A 19155-nucleotide genomic window follows, 5' to 3' on the forward strand; every position below is an offset into this window, starting at 1 on the left:
TGTAACAGTTTGGGTCCAGGGTGTCTCCCCCTTTGAAGAAGGGGATGACCGCGGTAGCTTTCCAATCCTTGGGGATCTCAGATGATACGAAGGAGAGGTTGAACAGGCTGGTAATAGGGGGAGCGACAATGGCGGCGGACAGTTTCAGAAATAGAGGGTCCAGATTGTCAAGCCCAGCTGATTTGTATGGGTCCAGGTTTTGCAGCTCTTTCAGAACATCTGCTATCTGGATTTGGGTAAAGGAGAAGCTGGGGAGGCTTGGGCGAGTAGCAGCGGGGGGGGCGGAGCTGTTGGCCGAGGTTGGAGTAGCCAGGAGGAAGGCATGGCCAGCCGTTGAGAAATGCTTGTTGAAGTCTTCGATTATCACGGATTTATCGGTGGTGACCGTGTTACCTAGCCTCAGTGCAGTGGGCAGCTGGGAGGAGGTGCTCTTGTTCTCCATGGACTTTACAGTGTCCCAGAACTTTTTGGAGTTAGAGCTACAGGATGCAAATTTCTGCTTGAAAAAGCTGGCCTTTGCTTTCCTGACTGACTGCGTGTATTGGTTCCTGACTTCCCTGAACAGTTGCATATCGCGGGGACTATTCGATGCTATTGCAGTTCGCCACAGGATGTTTTTGTGCTGGTCGAGGGCAGTCAGGTCTGGAGTGAACCAAGGGCTATATCTGTTCTTAGTTCTGCATTTTTTGAACGGAGCATGCTTGTCTAAGATGGTGAGGAAGTTACTTTTAAAGAATGACCAGGCATCCTCAACTGACGGGATGAGGTCAATATCCTTCCAGGATACCCGGGCCAGGTCGATTAGAAAGGCCTGCTCGCAGAAGTGTTTTAGGGAGCGTTTGACAGTGATGAGGGGTGGTCGTTTGACCGCGGACCCGTAGCGGATACAGGCAATGAGGCAGTGATCGCTGAGATCCTGATTGAAGACAGCAGAGGTGTATTTGGAGGGCAAGTTGGTCAGGATAATGTCTATTAGGGTGCCCATGTTTACGGATTTAGGGTTGTACCTGGTGGGTTCCACCTGGTGGGTTCCTTGATGATTTGTGTGAGATTGAGGGCATCTAGCTTAGATTGTAGGACTGCCGGGGTGTTAAGCATATCCCAGTTTAGGTCACCTAACAGAACAAACTCTGAAGCTAGATGGGGGGCGATCAATTCACAGATGGTGTCCAGGGCACAGCTGGGAGCTGAGGGGGGTCGGTAGCAGGCGGCAACAGTGAGAGACTTATTTCTGGAGAGATTAATTTTTAAAATTAGAAGTTCGAACTGTTTGGGCATAGACCTGGAAAGTATGACAGAACTTTGCAGGCTATCTCTGCAGTAGATTGCAACTCCTCCCCCTTTGGCAGTTCTATCTTGACGGAAAGTGTTATAGTTGGGTATGGAAATCTCAGAATTTTTGGTGGCCTTCCTAAGCCAGGATTCAGACATGGCAAGGACATCAGGGTTGGCAGAGTGTGCTAAAGCAGTGAGTAAAAATCTTAGGGAGGAGGCTTCTGATGTTGACATGCATGAAACCAAGGCTTTTTCGATCACAGAAGTCAACAAATGAGGGTGCCTGGGGACATGCAGGGCCTGGGTTTACCTCCACATCACCCGAGGAACAGAGGAGTAGTAGGATGAGGGTGCGGCTAAAGGCTATCAAAACTGGTCGCCTAGAGCATTGGGGACAAGGAATAAAAGGAGCAGATTTATGGGCGTGGTAGAATATATTCAGGGCATAATGTGCAGACGGGTATGGTGGGGTGCGGGTACAGCGGAGGTAAGCCCAGGCACTGGGTGATGATAAGAGAGGTTGTATCTCTGGACATGCTGGTTATAATGGGTGAGGTCACCGCATGTGTGGGAGGTGGGACAAAGGAGGTATCAGAGGTATTAGGAGTGGAACTACGGGCTCCATTGTAAACTGAAACAATGATAACTAACCCGAACAACAGTATACAAGGCATATTGATATTTGAGAGAGACATATAGTAAGGCATAAAGTAATCGCAGGTCTTGATTGGGAGAGCTAGCTAAAACAACAGGTGACACAACAGCAGCTAGTCAGCTAACACAACAACAGCAGGTAAAATGGCGATGACTAGGCAGAGAGGGTCGGATTAACTACATACAGAGCCTGAGTTCGCGGCTGGGGCCGACAGATTAACACAAATAAACAGAATGGAGTACCGTGATTAATGGACAGTCCAGCAGGCATCAGCTATGTAGTCAAGTGATCATAGTGTCCAGGGGGGAGCAGTGGATGGAACAGGGAAGCCGTCACCACGCTAGCACGCGGCGTTTAAAGTTAGTAGCCCGGGGGTGGTCTGCTCAGACGGAGGCCGGTTGAGGGCACAGCGGATGGAGAATTCGTCGGCAGACCAGACGTGGTGGTGCGGCGGGGCGCCGTGTCGACAGAGAATCCAAGCCAGATGGCGAAATAGGTATTGTAGAATTTTGTTTGCTAACTGGTGCTAGCTTCGTGGCAGTGGCGTTAGGGGATAGCTTCGGTACTGGGTGCCACGGAGGGTGCAAGCTAGCTGTGAGGATCAGAAGTAGTGGCTCAGGGATTACGGCAGGAATCCGGCGTTGATAAGAAATACACCAGTTCCACCCAGGCTCTGCGGAGGTTAGCATGTTCGGCATCACAGAGGTGCGTCTCTTGTAATAGCGCAATGTCTGCTTTTTCCTTTTTGAGAGCACATAGTATTTTTTTCAGTTTTATTGCATGACCTAGACCATGGCAGTTTCGTGTCAGTAGATTTAAGTAGATATATATACTTTGTTATGAGATTCTAAATTGAGCTCAGGTGCATCCTGTTTACATTGATCATCCTTGAGATGTTTCTATAATTTGATTGGAGTCCAACTGTGGAAAATTCAATTGATTATGCCTGTATATATATACTTTTCAAAAAAGTCCTAAACCTGTTTTCGCTTTGTCATTATGGGGTGTTCTGTGTATATTGCTGAGGATTTTTTTGTTTTTAGTACATTTTTTAATAAGGTTGTAATGTAAAACAATGTGGGAAAAGTCAGGGGTATGAATACTTTCTGAAGGCACTGTATATCCAGTGAAAATGTCATACAGCTTTCTGTCCCGAATTCACTGGAGCAGGAAACTTTGACGTCCCGGAAAAAGCTAGTTGATACAATGATGCAAGTTCGTTAGCGACAGTTTCGGGCCAAACCCTGTGATAATTGGATACAACGTTGAACTTCACTCAAATCAGTCAATCACGGACTACAAAAGGAAAACCAGCCCCGTCGCGGACCACAATGTCTTGCTCCCAGACAAACTAAACAACTTCTTTGCTCGCTTTGAGGACAATACAGTGCCACTGACACGGCCCGCTACCAAAACCTGCGGGCTCTCCTTCACTGCAGCCAACGTGAGTAAAACATTTAAACGTGTTAACCCTCGCAAGGCTGCCGGTCCAAACGGCATCCCCAGCCGCGTCCTCAGAGCATGCGCAGACCAGCTGGCTGGTGTGTTTACGGACATACTCAATCAATCCTTATCCCAGTCTGCTGTTCCCACATGCTTCAAGAGGGCCACCATTCTTCCTGTTCCCAAGAAATTGAAGGTAACTGAATTAAATGACTATCGCCCCGTAGCACTCACTTCCGTCATCATGACGTGCTTTGAGAGACAAGTCAAGGACCACATCACCTCCACCCTACCTGACACCCTAGACCCACTCCAATTTGCTTACCACCCCAATAGGTCCACAGACGACGCAATCACAATCACACTGCACACTGCCCTAACCCATCTGGACAAGAGGAATACCTATGTAAGAATGCTGTTCATCGTCTACAGCTCAGCATTTAACACCATAGTACCCTCCAAACTCGTCATCAAGCTCGAGACCCTGGGTCTCGACCCCGCCCTGTGCAACTGGGTCCTGGACATCTTGACGGGCTGTCCCCAGGTGGTGAGGGTAGGTAACAACATCTCCACCCCGCTGATCCTCAACACTGGGGCCCCACAAGGGTGCGTCCTCAGCCCTCTCCTGTACTCCCTGTTCACCCATGACTGCGTGGCCATGCACGCCTCCAACTCAATCATCAGGTTTGCAGACGACACTACAGTGGTAGGTTTGATTACCAACAACGACGAGACGGCCTACAGGGAGGAGGTGAGGGCCCTCTGAGTTTGGTGTCAGGAAAATAACCTCACACTCAATGTCAACAAAACAAAGGAGATGATAGTGGACTTTAGGAAACAGCAGAGGGAGCAGCCCCCTATCCACATCGACGGGACAGTAGTGGAGAAGGTGGAAAGTTTTAAGTTCCTCGGCGTACACATCACGGACAAACTGAAATGGTCCACCCACATAGACAGCGTGGTGAAGAAGGCACAACAGCGCCTCTTCAACCTCAGGAGGCTGAAGAAATTTGGCTTGTCACCAAGAACACTCACAAACTTTTACAGACATTGGCTACAGAAAGCGGGATCACACAGTCATCTGGAACAGCTGGTGCGCTCATGCATGCTTCAGTGTTGCTTGCCTCGAAGGTTAGTGTCCCACTCCTTGAAAGCGACAATTCTACTCTTTAGCTCAGTGCGGCTGTCACCTGTAATCCATGGCTTCTGGTTGGGGTATGTATGTACGGTCACTGTGGGGATGATGTCATCGATGCACTTACGAGAGCTTCCTCTGGATGAGCATTTTCTTGTTTGCTTAAGGCCCTATACAGCTCATTGAATGTGGTCTTAGTGCTGCCAGCATCGGTTTGTGGTGGTAAATAGATAGCTACAAAAAATATAGATGAAAACTCTCTTGGCAAATAGTGTGGTCTACAGCTTATCATGAGGTGCTTTACATCAGGCAAGCAAAACCTTGAGACTTCTTTGATATCAGATTTTGCTCACCAGCTGATATTGACAAAAAGACATAGACCACCACCCGTCGTCTTACCGGAGGTAGCTGTTCTGAAAACTCATCCAACTGTATATTATCCATGTCATTCAGCCACGACTCGGTGAAACATAAGATATTACAGTTTTTATAGTCCCATTGGTAGGATAGTCTCGAACGGAGCTTCTCCAGTTTATCCAGACACTAATGTACTTGTCCTCTGGCTCAGTTATGCACTGGGCCTCCCACTCCTCTTTCTATTCTGGTTAGAGTCAGTTTGCTCTGTTCTGTGAAGGGTGTAGTACACATCGTTGTATAAGCTCTTCAGTTTCTTGGCAATTTCTCGCATGGAATAGCCTTCATTTCTCAGAACAAGAATAGACTGACGAGTTTCAGAAGAAAGTTATTTGTTTCTGGCCATTTTGAGCCGGTAATCGAACCCACAAATGCTGATGCTACAGATACTCAACTAGTCTAAAGAAGGCCAGTTTATATCTTCTTTAACCTGTTATGGCTGCACGCTGAATATTGAAAAAACTGGAAAATGTGTGCACATTTTCAAACGGCCTCCTAAGAAACTTTTTATTTTCCAATATGCATATATTTACTACTGTTGGATAGATAACAGTCTGTAGTTTCTAAAAAGGTTTGAATTGTTTCTCTAAGTCGAACAGAAATATTTTTACAGCCATTTTCCCAGCCGAATTGAGTTTCCCAAAATGCGATGTGTCTCTTTAAGACCTTCTCTATAAAAGGCCATTTGACTTGGGACCATATAAACACGTCAGAGGCGTTCGTCAGACTGTAATGCGGAAGTGAGAATTGAAAGGAGTCGAATATCTCGTCCCTGGACTGAATAACAGAACTTCTTGTGAGACCTGCGCAGTTAAAATAAAAATCCGGGCGCGAAGGATAATTTGATCTCGGCTTCTGGAACAAGGTAGATAACGTTGAATATGATGCCTGACTACGATATTATTTGCTACATGTCACAAAATCATCCTAAAGTATGTTTTTTCAATATACTTTAATTATATTATTGCAATTTATTCTGGACTTTAGATGTGAAACGACGGAAGAATTTTTTGAAGAAACGCTTTCTGGCGCAGCAATGCTACCGTGCTAGCTAACCAAAGAGGGAAATAATTCGTTCTGGAACCCAACTAAAGACTCTACTGGACATTGGACCCCGTTACAACATTCTGATGGAGTACCAAGAAAGATAAGACCCAATTTGGGATGCTTTTTCATATATATGTCGAACTGTTGAATGCTAACTCTGCTAACTATGCTAGGCTAGCGCTTGACTAGAATCAATGCTGCCTTATGCTAGCTTATGATGTTAGCTAATATAACGATATATTGTGTTTTCGCTGTAAAACACTTCAAAAATCGGAAATGTTGTCTGTATTCACAAGATATCTGTCTTTCATTAGTTATCCACCATATGTTTTTCTGAAATGTTTTATGAGGTGTAATTAGTAGCCGACGTTGGTGTATGTATTTTCTCTGGCTACTCCCGGCTGGATTCAGACTGTAGCTATGTATTAGCATTTTTGGGTAGCATCAATGTAAAACAGATTTATAGCTAAAATATGCACTTTTTATGAACAAAACATAGATTTATTGTGTAACATGTTATATGACTGTCATCTGAGGTCGTTTTTTCTGGGCTCTTTAGGTTGGTTTTAGTTTATTTCGGTTGGTTGTGCATGCTACTTCAATCATAATTCATACTTCATAATCATAATTCATACGTGTCTGTCCACTTTTGTATTTGGTGGTGAGCTAACATAAATATATGTGGTGTTTTCTCTGTAAAACATTTAAAAAATCGGACATGTTGGCTGGATTGACAAGATGTTTATCTTTCAAATGCTGTATTGGACTTGTTAATGTGTAAAAGTTAAATATTTTTAAAAAATAGATTTTGAATTTCGCGCCCTGCAGGGGTGTCATTTTCGGTCCGAGGTCGGGCTTGCACGCCAAACAGGTTAATCAGAACAGTTTTCAGCTGTGCTAACATAATTGCAAAAGGGTTTTCTAACGATCAGTTAGCATTTAAAATGATAAACTTGGATTAGCTAACACAACGTGCCGTTGGAACACAGGAGTGATGGTTGCTGATAATGGGCCTCTGTGTGCCTATGTAGATATTCCATAAAAAATCTGCCGTTTCCAGCTACAATAGTAATTTACAACATTAACATTGTCTCCACTGTATTTCTGATCAATTTGATGTTATTTTAATGAACAAAACATTTGCTTTTCTTTCAAAAACAAGGACATTTCTAACTGACCCAGAACTTTTGAACGGTAGTGTACCTCCACACAAACTACCGTTGTATCATAGTATCAATGCCCCCCCCCCCCCCTTACTAACACCCTTGTTTTTCTAGCACTAACTCTCACACTTGTCTTTTGTTACTAGCACTGACCCTGCTAATAGCTACTTTACTGTAGCAAAATGCACTTACAGTACTATGACTGTGATATGTGGTTGTCTCAAATAGCTACCTTATGATGAATGCAGTGACTGTAAGTTGCTTTGGATAAGAGCTTCTGCTAAATGTAAACTGTCTAACTCCCTATATTGGCTGACCCTCATCAACAGCCTCACTTTTTGAGAGCCACTCAGAAGCATGCCATTTCTCATGTCAAACTCTTTATCCCCATTGCTACAAGGGGCTCATTCCCCTCAAGGAGGGGACCTTTGCTTGCCTCAAAGACAACATCAGGGAGCCCTTCTTGGCTGACATGTGTGCCAAATTTGGTGGAGATCTTCACCAGCACCAGGGGAGGGCTAAGGACATGGCCAACCACCTCTTTCGTGTGCAACATTGTTCATGCTCAGCTGGGTATCAAAGGTAAAACATGGTTTCATGTATGTGTAGATTTTCTTTGAGCATTTGATTTTGTGAGTGTAGGGAAAAAATATGCGCTTTATACTGAATCTTCGAGGTGTTTTATGGAGACATGAAAAATGATTGTACTCCATATCCCTACACCCCAAGCTTCACTGCTTCCTCCCAGGGAGAAGGAACACCCCTACACCCCTCGCTCCGGTACTCCATTCTCACAGGACTCAGGCTATGTGTTGCCAGGTCAGTCTTGGGGGTGACCCTGGTGACATTTTAGTCTTTGGAAGATTATTTAAAAATTATAATAACATGAGTTCATGGCATACCAGCTCCGATAGAGTTGAGCAATTATCCACGTGCTTGTTATTATAAAAATGATAGATGTTTTTATAGTCATTAGGATCACAATAATCAATGTGGCAACTTTTATTATCTAAACCCTCTTTCTGTCATTGTGTTTCTGTCAGACATGTTGAATACAGCGCTGGGCTGTTGACCAGCAATGGCTACCCTCCCCGGGACCTTTTGCTATCTTGCTGTTGCTAGCTTTTTTTCCCTAAGGGATAAACATTGGGTTGTTATTTTGCCTGAAATGCATATGGTCCTTTTCTTAGCTGGATGTTTTTTGGCGAGTTTTGACCCATTTTGAGTCGTACAACATTTTTGGTTCAATTAAGCCACAGATGAAAGGGACAACCTATTCAGTTTTTAGTTTGTTTCCTTTGATTCGTCTCGTCTTCTTACTTTCGCCACTAAGGAGAGTCACCCGATTTCTGGGGGTCTTTACTCCTACAGTTGTGCTTGCAAGTAAACTGCTGCTCTGTTCGCGAGCAGTTTTCTGCTGAAGGCAGTTCTTTGTGGTGATAAAATGGGATGATTGCCATCACCTTTTTTTTAGTCATTACTGAATTATTTAAAGTAATAAAAACATTACAATGCTGTTAGAAGGTGAAGTAAAAATCTAAACCAGTCTGTAAAAAAAGACCTGTATATAGTTATCTTTCACGGTTTACCGTTCAGCCAATGTATTCTGTGCATATGAAAAATAGACTTGACTTTGATTTTGTGATGTGTACAGCCAGGAAACTTCAGCGACACTGTATGTTATCGGGTAAGTTCACTGGAGTACTCAACATGATCATGCCACGTGAACAGACCTGTAAACACGGCTTGAACACCAACCTGTCTGTTTCCCATCATATCTGTGGGGTGTGCCAAAGCCATGTATGTGTGACACGGCGTCAAAAGTTCCCAAGAACTGTCCGTTTGCGGAAACGTATGCTGGAATTTTCAACCCAGAAACGTGTCTTTTCATGCAGTGATATCAGATTGATACATACAGTACCAGTCAAAAGTTTGGACGCACCTACTCATTCAAGGGTTTTTCTTTATTTTTACTATTTTGTACACTGTAGAATATTAGTGAAGACATCAAAACTATGAAATTACACATATGGAATCATGTAGTAACCAAAAAAGTGTTAAACAAATCAAAATATATTTTATAATGGAGATTCTTCAAAGTTGCCACCCTTTGCCTTGAAAACAGCTTTTGCACATTCTTGGCATTCTCTGAACCACCTTCATGAGGAATGCTTTTCCAACAGTCTCGAAGGAGTTTTTTGATGTCTTCACTACTTTTCTACAATGTAAAAAATCGTCAAAATAAAGGAAAACCCTTGAATGAGTAGATGTGTCCAAACTTTTGACTGGTACTGGTACTGTATATGCACTGTATTGTTTTGCGTTTGTAAAAGTGAAATATGGCCTTTAGCATTGATGTTGAACCTGACATTTTGATCAATGTGACCCTCCCAAGTCATTTGAATAATAAAACCTGAGATGTACCAGCATTAGACAGTACCTGGAGCATGACCCCTGAAGGACACATGATGGAGATAGCCAGGACCCAGATGATGACAATGATCAGCGTGGCGGTGGAGATGGTCAGCTTCTGCTTGAAGGGGTATACGATGCAGCGGAACCTGTCATAGGGAGAGGAGAGAATGGATTGTTCCTTACTGAACATTTTAGACACACACACACAGTTTGTTTTTCACACACACAGCTTAATTCATGATTTCATCAGTTGAAAGAAACCTCACCTGTCCACAGCTATTGCCACCAGAGTAAAGACTGAAGCTGACACTGATATGCCTTGAACCATCCCACTCAGCTTACACACTAAACTTCCAAAAGGCCAGCCTGTCAAATAAGACAAAGACGTGACATGTAGAATATACAAGAAAACAAGATATCAGGGACAAATAATGAGTCAGTAGTGGATCCTTAGCTTGAATCTCTTTTTCTTAAGAAAAAGGTACACTCTTGGAAAAAAGTGTCTAGAACCTCTAGTGGCTATCTAGAACCTTAAAGGATTCTTCGGCTGTCACCATTGGAGAACCCTTTGAATAACCCTTTTTGGTTTGAGTAGAACCCCTTTTATTCCATGTAGAACCCAAAACAGTTCTACCTGGAACCAAAAAGGTTTCTACCTGGAACCAAAAAGGATTTCCTATGAGGATAGCCGAAGAACCCTTTTGGAACCCTTTTTTCTAAAAGTGTAGATAACATGCAATTTCATAAGCATGAACAGAAATGAATAGGGACTGAGTGACGGAATACGTGGAAAGACAAGTAGAGTGATTGGAAACTGTGTAATAGACATTGGGTCAAAGTAGATAGCACTAAGCACTCTAAGCTCATGACTGTGCCACTTACAGTAAGTTCTGTATAGAAGCAGCCACGGTTGACAGTCTAAGACTGATTAGGTCCATTAGACCTATCAGATGTCAGAATATGACCATTAGAGTAAACACAAACATTCAGGAAAACAACCCCAGTACCACCAACATGTCAGCGGTAGCCGGGTGCTAATCAGGGGTTGGTACCGGTTCAGAGAGCAGAACTGAAAAACGGAAAATAACAAACATTTTCAAGGAACAGAAACAGAACCGGGAATTAAGTGATCTATACTGTTCCTGAATCATTCTTTTTTAAAGCATGGGCACCGGTTAATAACCTAATTTTATGTTCCACAAAAAAAAAACAAAGCACCTGTCACTCAGAAACTTCTTCCAGTGTCTGCCTGCCAGCTGAAAATCTGTGTAGCCTACCTCCCCTCCCCCCTCTGAATATTTATTTTTCATTAGAGAAGAATGGATTAACTTTTTCAATGCTAGTTAAAGATACTATTGTTTCACATTGGATTTATTAACTACAAAAAGGTAATTTTAAACGTTGGTGCCGATCTGCACACACACGCTTGTTAGCTAGCTCTGGTCCAGCGTTAAGCCAATCGAAAATTCAAAGTTCCTCCACAGAAGCTGCTCCTCCCGAGATATAATTCTGTAGGTATAAGTCAGATAATGCATGTCATAACATAATGCACTAGAACAAGGGTCGGCAACCTAAGACATGCGTGCCAGCCTTGGCATGTGTAACCGATGTGAAATGGCTAGCTAGTTAGCGGTGTTGCATGCTAATAGCGTGCGGAAGCAATACTGTTACTGTTACATTGATGCTGTTGACCCGGGACACTGGTTGCTGCGGAAAAGGAGGAGGTCAAAAGGGGAGTGAGTGTGGTCGATGTGAAATGGCTAGCTAGTTCGCGGTGGTGCGCGCTAATAGTGTTTCAATCGGTGACGTCACTCGCTCTGAGACCTGAAGTAGTTGTTCCCCTTGCTCTGCAAGGGCCGTGGCTTTTGTGGCGCGATGGGTAACGATGCTTCGAGGGTGGCTGTTGTCGATGTGTGCAGAGGGTCCCTGGTTCAAGGCGAGGAGAGGGACGGAAGCAAAATTGTTACACATGCAACACATTATATATTTTATATAGTAAAACATATACATAAAGCCACTCCTATGAAGTCACAATAAGAACGAATTCTAATGAATACATCAAAGTTAAAATGACCATAGCATTAAAACTGCTGACCACAACTGCATGTCAGACAAATACAGATTATGCAATGAAATAAGAGGCATGACATCAAAGGAATGACTTAAAATCATCAAGGACGCTTGCCAAACAATATCGACCAAACAATGGGGAAAATCAGAAAGTACAATACAAAGATCTATAGATGCGTTTGAAAAGGAGCGAAGACGGCGCAGGATTCAGCACCTTGGACAGCGCCTTGCCCATCTGATGCAGGTAGGCCTTTAGTGGAGCTCGGTTGTGCTAATGGACAGCACCTCCGTTTAGCGAGCTATGGAATGCACCCGTGTGTCCGCAATTAGACATTCAACAAACACAATTAGTTATAATGCACATATAAAATCATAACTGGCATGCAGATCGGTAGAAATGGTAGGATAAATTGTAAAATGGCACTCCACACAAAACAAGTTGCCGACCCCTGCACTAGAAGTACCCTAGCCCTATGGGTGGTAAATCATTTCATCTGATTAATTTGATTCAATGCAATTTCATCTTTGAGGACTGCAACCGTAGAAATACAATTTCTTTATGCCTATTAATATGCCATTGTCAACTTCCTGTCTATGCTTATTTTGCTCACTGTCAATTGCTCGCTGTCCAGTAAATTAGTATTATGATTAATGCAGTCTGTCTACCGATTCAAAATTGGCCTACAAACGCTCCTTTGCATTATGACAGCTAAATCTCCCATAGTAACCGTGCCATTCCAAACACAAAAACAGCCCAATATAGTGGCCAGTTGTATGTAAGAGGACAGCGCTCTTCTTTTGGTCTTAAAATGGCTTACCGTGTTATAATATAGATTATCAATTTATTTTCCCGTGTCTATTCTCTTCCTTAGTTGTCTGTCAATGTTGTACAATGTTATAGCGAAAGCAAATGCTTAAGAATGAATGATTTGCCATTTATAATGGTTGATATCCAACCGTTGGATCAAGAAATGATTGTAGGCTTATGTGCTGCAAATGAGCGCAAACTAAACCATAATGGTGCCATGCATCTGACTTGACTGTTCGTGATTGAATGTGTTTAAAAATATATATAAATACATTGTTTTAATGTATTTATTTATTTGCTAGGGACAGACACAATGATTCAATGTTTTAATTGTATATATCCCTAACATATTAGGCTATTATTATCTACTTATATATTATCTATACTGCCTAAAACTCTTATAAACCATCTAATAATAAAAACTCAGTCATAACAGTTTTAGTTAAAAGACCATCTTTTTTTATAGGTCCTGAAAAGTTATTCTGATTCCCATGTAAAATAGCCTTTTGAGTGACTATTTTTGGGGGATAGAAACGCTCAGAATTTGAGAAAATGTACTTAGTCTCTCATGGCTAACTACCAGGAAGTTAGAAAAGACAGGCTAAGTGGGCGGAGAGCTTGTATTCATGAGCTCACCTTTATTGACATCTCTTTGAAACTCCTATGTCAAGAAACTTGGATGCAGTGAGCAGTGTTGCAAAGAAATTATCTCATGAAAACTTGGTGATGTACAAAACAACTCAAACAACATTTAAATGTAATAAATTATGTCAATGATTTATATATCTCCCATTTGGCATGTCTCTTGTGTCGCAGTTCACAGCAACACCGATTGATGTGTTGAAATGACAACTGGTAGAGTTTTTAACGGCCCTTCCCCGCCTTTTGTTCCATGCTGGCTGAAGACCTAGCTCGACAGTAACTAGCTAACATCAGATATAGATGAAAGGGGAGACATTTAAGTATCTTTGCCATGGATGGATAGTGTAAACTTTTAATTATATTTGCTGACACCCTACAGTCAAATTTTGGCACCAGTAGAGTAGCTATCTAGTTATATAAATCACGCCCCTCCACAAACACACCTTCTCCGATGTTGGTTACTGGGCGGTACTTATTCAAATGAGGTAAGAGAATATCATGTTACCATTGGTCTATTAAAATGAGAGTTAGGGGGATGTCACCCTAGCCCCTTAATAATCCCGCCTCCTGAATTCAAGTGTTTGACATGGGGGAATGGACCACTAACTTTATGATCAAACTTAATTAATGTGTAAGCAACAGTCTTTTTCTTTTAGTCGTCATACTTTGATCTGGTTTCTTCCAAATAGCATCAAATTCCACGAAAACATGATTTTCACTGTTCATGACTTTTAAGCAAACTTTTAACATCTCTACACTACCAGGGAACAGAGGAATAAAAGTGGCCAGCCAAATGTGAGGATGACACGCTTCTTTTGAGCCTAAAAATGAAGAAAATCGACACAGAATTGTAGGAGCAGATTATCTCACAGCTTCTAATTTTTTGCATATTAAAATATAGATGTCATTACAATGTGCCCAGGGATTCAAGCCAAGCCTCCTGTTCCACCTTCTCTTCCTCTCTCCCCAAGTGCAAAATTTCAGTCTCATCTCGCGCCCTACTGTAAATAACTAGGTAGCTTGTCCGCTTCATAGCAAGCTGCTCTATCCGCATTGATTGGTGAAGTATTTTAATGAGCTAAATGTTTAAAAAAGCACTGTAGATTTTAAAGATTAAAAAAGGAACAATATAAACCGGTACTTTGTTTTTTTCCCGAACTGGTTCAGAACTTTATTTTGCTACTCGGAACAGTGGAACGGAATGAAAAGAAATAGTGGTTCTGTTCAGAACAAAACAATTGGAAAATTATTTAGGTTCAAAGCTTTTGCTACAGCTGCAGATGTTCTTACAAAAAAGCAGCGGTTCGATCAAACAAGGGTTGACTCGGTTTGAGTACTGGCCATCGCAATCAGATAAGGTCCCGCAGGGGGCCTCTCTTATCTTTCAATGAAAAACATTCTTCAGAAGTGGTTCCAGAGGACCAGGGGTATCAACTCTGTATTTATACTCACAAAACCAATTATGTTTCGGGGAATCTCAAATTGTCTTGTCGGAAGAGGGATTTGACTGGCTACAGCGCTTCCACCAAATCCACCCCTCGCTAAGCGGTTATTAGGAATCGGAGACATTTTTCTTTAGCTGTCGGGGCAAGGCGTAAGCGTGGGGGAAATATTTGAAGAGTATGGGCTGTGATGTGACGTTTGAAAGTCTAAGGTGTTCAATGTCAACATTAAATTTCACCCAAGAAAGCTTCACAGATCGAGGAATTGTGAATTTACACTTTGAATTACATTTTGGATACACGGAATGGTTATTAGAATTCTGTCAGGTTGCCCAGAAAAGCAAGAATGCTGATTCAAAATAAATTGAGAATAAATTATAATTGTGCATCATTTTATTGAGTTTGTGTCCTTTATTTAATGGGATAAATATATTATTTTTTACCGGGGGCAAGGCTAGCCTCCTGGCTCCGGCAAGGCCCAGCCCTCCCTATTTCATTCATTCTTAAGGGTGGGTTACCATGCGCAGGGCTGAACTGTGAACGACAGTGTGGAGCTCCATAGGGTGGGCTTAGGGAGTAGGCCATGGTCTCAGGCCCAGGGAGAGGTCAGGCAATAGGGCAGGCAGGTGGATAGGCAGGTCAGGCATGGAGGGCAGGCAACGAGTGTAGGCCTAGAGCTCTGGGCTTAGGCTGTGGAGCTCCAGTGTAAGGCGTGGAGCTCCAGAGGGTGAGGCAGGAGTCAAACACAGAAAGTGGGTGCCTCGAGGGGGGCAGAAGTCAACATGTCAGTGGGAGCCTGTCTGGAGCTCCATAGAGGGCCAAGGGAGAAGGTTGAAAAGTGGGACTGTCATTTTTCAGAGTGCTCCTATTGATTTGTATTGGGTGACCAGGTATTGGGTGCCCGCGGTTAAACTGCTCTAAAACGGCCAGTGGCTCCCCCCAGTGACTGACTCCGGGTAGGGGCCTTGGTCTCCCCAGTCGGGTCTCCCCCAACAAAGCCATGGACCCCCAGCACACCCTTGGGGGCCTCTGGAGCTTTCCCCCTTTCCCGCTCGGATACCAGGTGCATGGATCCAGTGTGCGGTTCCTACTAAAGTAAATCCCTGATATTTATATGCTTGAATCTCTCCCAATACGGACTTGTTGGGGGTCGATTGGGGGTCGCTGGTGAACCGCGTCTGCCCAACTTTCTCTCCCAACACGGACCGGTTGGATCCCATCGCCTGGATTGGCCTATAGTGAGAAGTTCATGGAACTGGCAGTGCGATGCCAGGACAACAACCTCTCGCTCAATGTCAGCAAGACAAAGGAGCTGATCTTAGACTACAGAAAAAGGCGGGCCAAAAATGCCCCCATTAACATCAACGGGGCTGTAGTGGAGCGGGTCGAGAGTTTCAAGTTCCTTGGTGTCCACATCACCAATGATCTACCATAGTCAAAACACACCAAGACAGTCGTGAAGAGGGCACGACAAAACCTTTTCCCCCTCAGGAGGCTGAAAAGATTTGGCATGGGTCCCCAAATCCTCTAAAAGTTATTCAGCGGGACCATCGAGAGCATCCTGACTGGTTGCATCACCGCCTGGTATGGCAACTGCTCGCCGTCTGACCGTAAGGCGTTACAGAGGGTAGTGCGTACAGTCCAGTACATCACTGGGGCCAATCTTCATGCAATCCAGGACCTATATAATAGGCGGTGTCAGATTAAAGCCCATAAAATTGTCAGAGACTTCAGTCACATAATTCATAGACTGTTTTCTCTGCTACCGCATCGCAAGCGGTACCGGAGCACCAAGTCTAGGACCAAAAGCTTCTACCCCCAAGCCATAAGACTGCTGAACAATTAATCAAATGGCCACTGGACTATTACATTGACACCCCTCCACCCCCACCTACATGTACAAATTACCTCTAACCTGTACCCCCGCACACTGACTCGGTACCTGTACCCCCTGTATATAACCTCGTTATTGTTATGTTATTGTGTTTTTATAATTTTTTACTTTAGTTTATTTGGTCAATATTTTCTTAACTCTTCCTAAAGTGCACTGTTGGTTAAGGGCTTGCACGTAAGCATTTCACGGTAAGGTCTAGAATTGTTGTTTTCGGCGCATGTGACAAATAAAGTTTGATTTGATTGTGCCAGACTGGCTCTCCCCCTTTCTCCATCTAGCCACTAGCCTCCGCGTAAAAACAAAATGGTGAAAACACCTTGCTTCCCCAGGTTCCTCCTGGCCGCAGGTGTACTCTCAGGCCCAGTGAGAGGGAATGTGAGTGGGTAGAGATTGTGGGTCTACGCCCCTGGAGGTCTGGCTGTAGAGAGTCAAGGTGGAGTTCCATGGATGGATGGTTGACAAAAGTGGATGTTTGATCATGTACTTTTCACCCACGTATTACATGGGCTGCAGCGAGGTTCAAACTCAAGACCCTTGGGTCGGGAGGCGACACTTCTACCAGGTGTCCTATAAGGACAGAGCGAGCTAGTGCACCCACGTCCTTACCAACCACTGCCTGTTCATTGCCTGCCCAGGTGCCCTCCACAGCTGTGGGCAATCCTGCAATTGTGTAAGGTTGAGCCGAAGTTTGGACATGAAGCTATGGTTAGTGTTGTGGTTGAGGGTTAGGGTTAAGGTAAGGGTTCGGAGGCCTTTGAGTACTAACCTGTTATGATGTTATCCACCAGGGTAGTGGGCATACAGAATATGCCAACCAACAAATCACTAATAGCCAGATTGAGTATGAAGAGGTTGGTGACTGTCCTCATATTCTTGCTCCGCAGCACGATGAAACACACCACACCATTCCCCACCATACAGACCAGGAAGATGAGCAGGTAGGACACAATGAAGACTACCGCCACCGAGGGCTCGTGAAGGTACAAGTCCACATAGGTGATATTCTGATGGGTGGAGTGGTAGGGTGGGTTTTGGAGGTATTGGGGGTCCCTTGAGGAGTTGAAGTAAAAGGTGTTCCAGTCTTCTGAGCTGTTGGAGCAGTTGGGATCCAGAGTCTGCGTCATGGTGGAATCTGAGGAGGGATTGGGGGGGGTGAGGGACAGAGAGAGAAAAAGAAAAATGGGAGGGAGAGTATGACAGCGAGATGGTGGTTTTAGATTGTGGCTTTCTTTGTGCCCTACAGATAGTGAAATGATTTGTCACGTTGGACACCTTGTGAATATACTGTAGTGGTTGACAAAAGAAAAGTTCTGGTAGAGATGATGTGGAACAGTCTGGCTATTTTCATATTTGATTTTTTCTCTCCGCCAAAAGCCACCTTTCTATTGTGGCGTTGAACCTTGAAGGCGCTTACCATTGGCACACAGTACACCATATGTGATAAATCTTATATTGTGTGTACTGTAGGTCTCTATGGATGTGTGTGTGTGTGGCAGTAAGTGGAGGGAGGCGTAAAACATGCTGTAGTGGAGGGTAAACGCAAGTAAATGGCGTTTACGAACCTTTTTTATTTTGCTCAAGCGTTTACCCACCGTTTGTGGGAAAATGCATTAAAAGTATAGGGAGCGTTACTTCTTTAAACAATCCTTAATGGCTTTCAGCATTCACCCACCTATTATTTTACCACTCCATCACTGGGTGTAACCATTTCCACCTTTCAAGTCATTCAGATTTAAATTACCAGGACCGTGTGCTGAGACTATGCTAGAAACATCCTATTTACAAAATCATCCAATCAAGAAAGCCAATACTCAGAAAGGTTAAAGCCTTCCCAATCTACAGGTAATAAAAGGTAATACCACACTCACATGAAGTGGATAGTGATTGGTCACCATGACATACATCATACACAGCCTAGTCTCCAGAAATCAACTAGAACAATTCTTCTGCCGTGATGATTCCGTCAACTGTATGCTGTCTCTCAACTTCACTCGCACGCACGCACGCACACACACACGACAAAAACATGAGCTCGAGTGTAAAATTCCAATGTATTTTTTATGATGATATTCTGCTGGCATGCTGGTACCCCTCTGTGCACCAAGGCATCAAAGCGATCAATCACATCACTGGCAAAATTGGCAAATTTCTCAAATATTTGACTGGAGAGAATTATCCTTGATATCAAGCTCTTTTCTCCATGAAGTTCCAAACTGCCAACGATTGATAAGTACACTCCTTTAGGCTTTTGTTAACTTTCACATATGACATTTTAACAGAGTTGACAAGTAGTTTTGAAGTCCTCCTTTCTAGCTAAATACACTTCACATACCACCTGTGGGCACTTTCATCCTTACCCGACTCTTCACTTTCTTTTCTTTAGAAGTAAACAAGTTCAATTGGATTTAGAAAAAAACTCCACCAACATGAGAAATGATCAGATCAGACTGACTTCCAGATGCTGTCAGTTCACCTGCAGCACTTCATTACTTAAGCCACAGGTGAGACCCGCCGATGGAATTTACCATAGCAATCATTCTGAATTTCAATCAGCATATTCTCCTGGGCAGATCTGGTTTAAAAAAAAAAAAAAAAAAACTTTTGACTGCTTGGAGTGCAAAGTGGGGTTCTCTCTAGTGGGTTTATTTAATTGGTTGCATTGCACCAGGCAAGCTCAATCAAGCACAGCTAAATGAATTGAAAGATCACAGATACTAGTTGAACCCGGGCTAAACACAGATGAACTGATCTG

At 43.5% G+C, this 19155-nt stretch overlaps 1 protein-coding gene across 1 annotated transcript in view; it reads right to left on the reverse strand.

The window, feature by feature from the left end:
* The window catches only part of LOC129863696 (neuropeptide FF receptor 2-like), a 46612-nt gene that overhangs the window by 25634 nt on the left and 1823 nt on the right, over window positions 1-19155 (reverse strand). Inside the window, exons 2-4 of the mRNA XM_055935869.1 lie at window positions 17170-17535; window positions 9814-9913; window positions 9573-9693 (exon numbers count right to left, since the gene is read on the reverse strand). Coding sequence (XP_055791844.1) covers window positions 9573-9693; window positions 9814-9913; window positions 17170-17527 — 579 coding nt within the window. The 5' untranslated portion in view covers window positions 17528-17535. The remainder of the gene's footprint in view (window positions 1-9572; window positions 9694-9813; window positions 9914-17169; window positions 17536-19155) is intronic.

The sequence above is a fragment of the Salvelinus fontinalis genome, chromosome 10 (assembly GCF_029448725.1).
Source record: "Salvelinus fontinalis isolate EN_2023a chromosome 10, ASM2944872v1, whole genome shotgun sequence".
Classification (NCBI taxonomy): Eukaryota; Metazoa; Chordata; class Actinopteri; order Salmoniformes; family Salmonidae; genus Salvelinus; species Salvelinus fontinalis.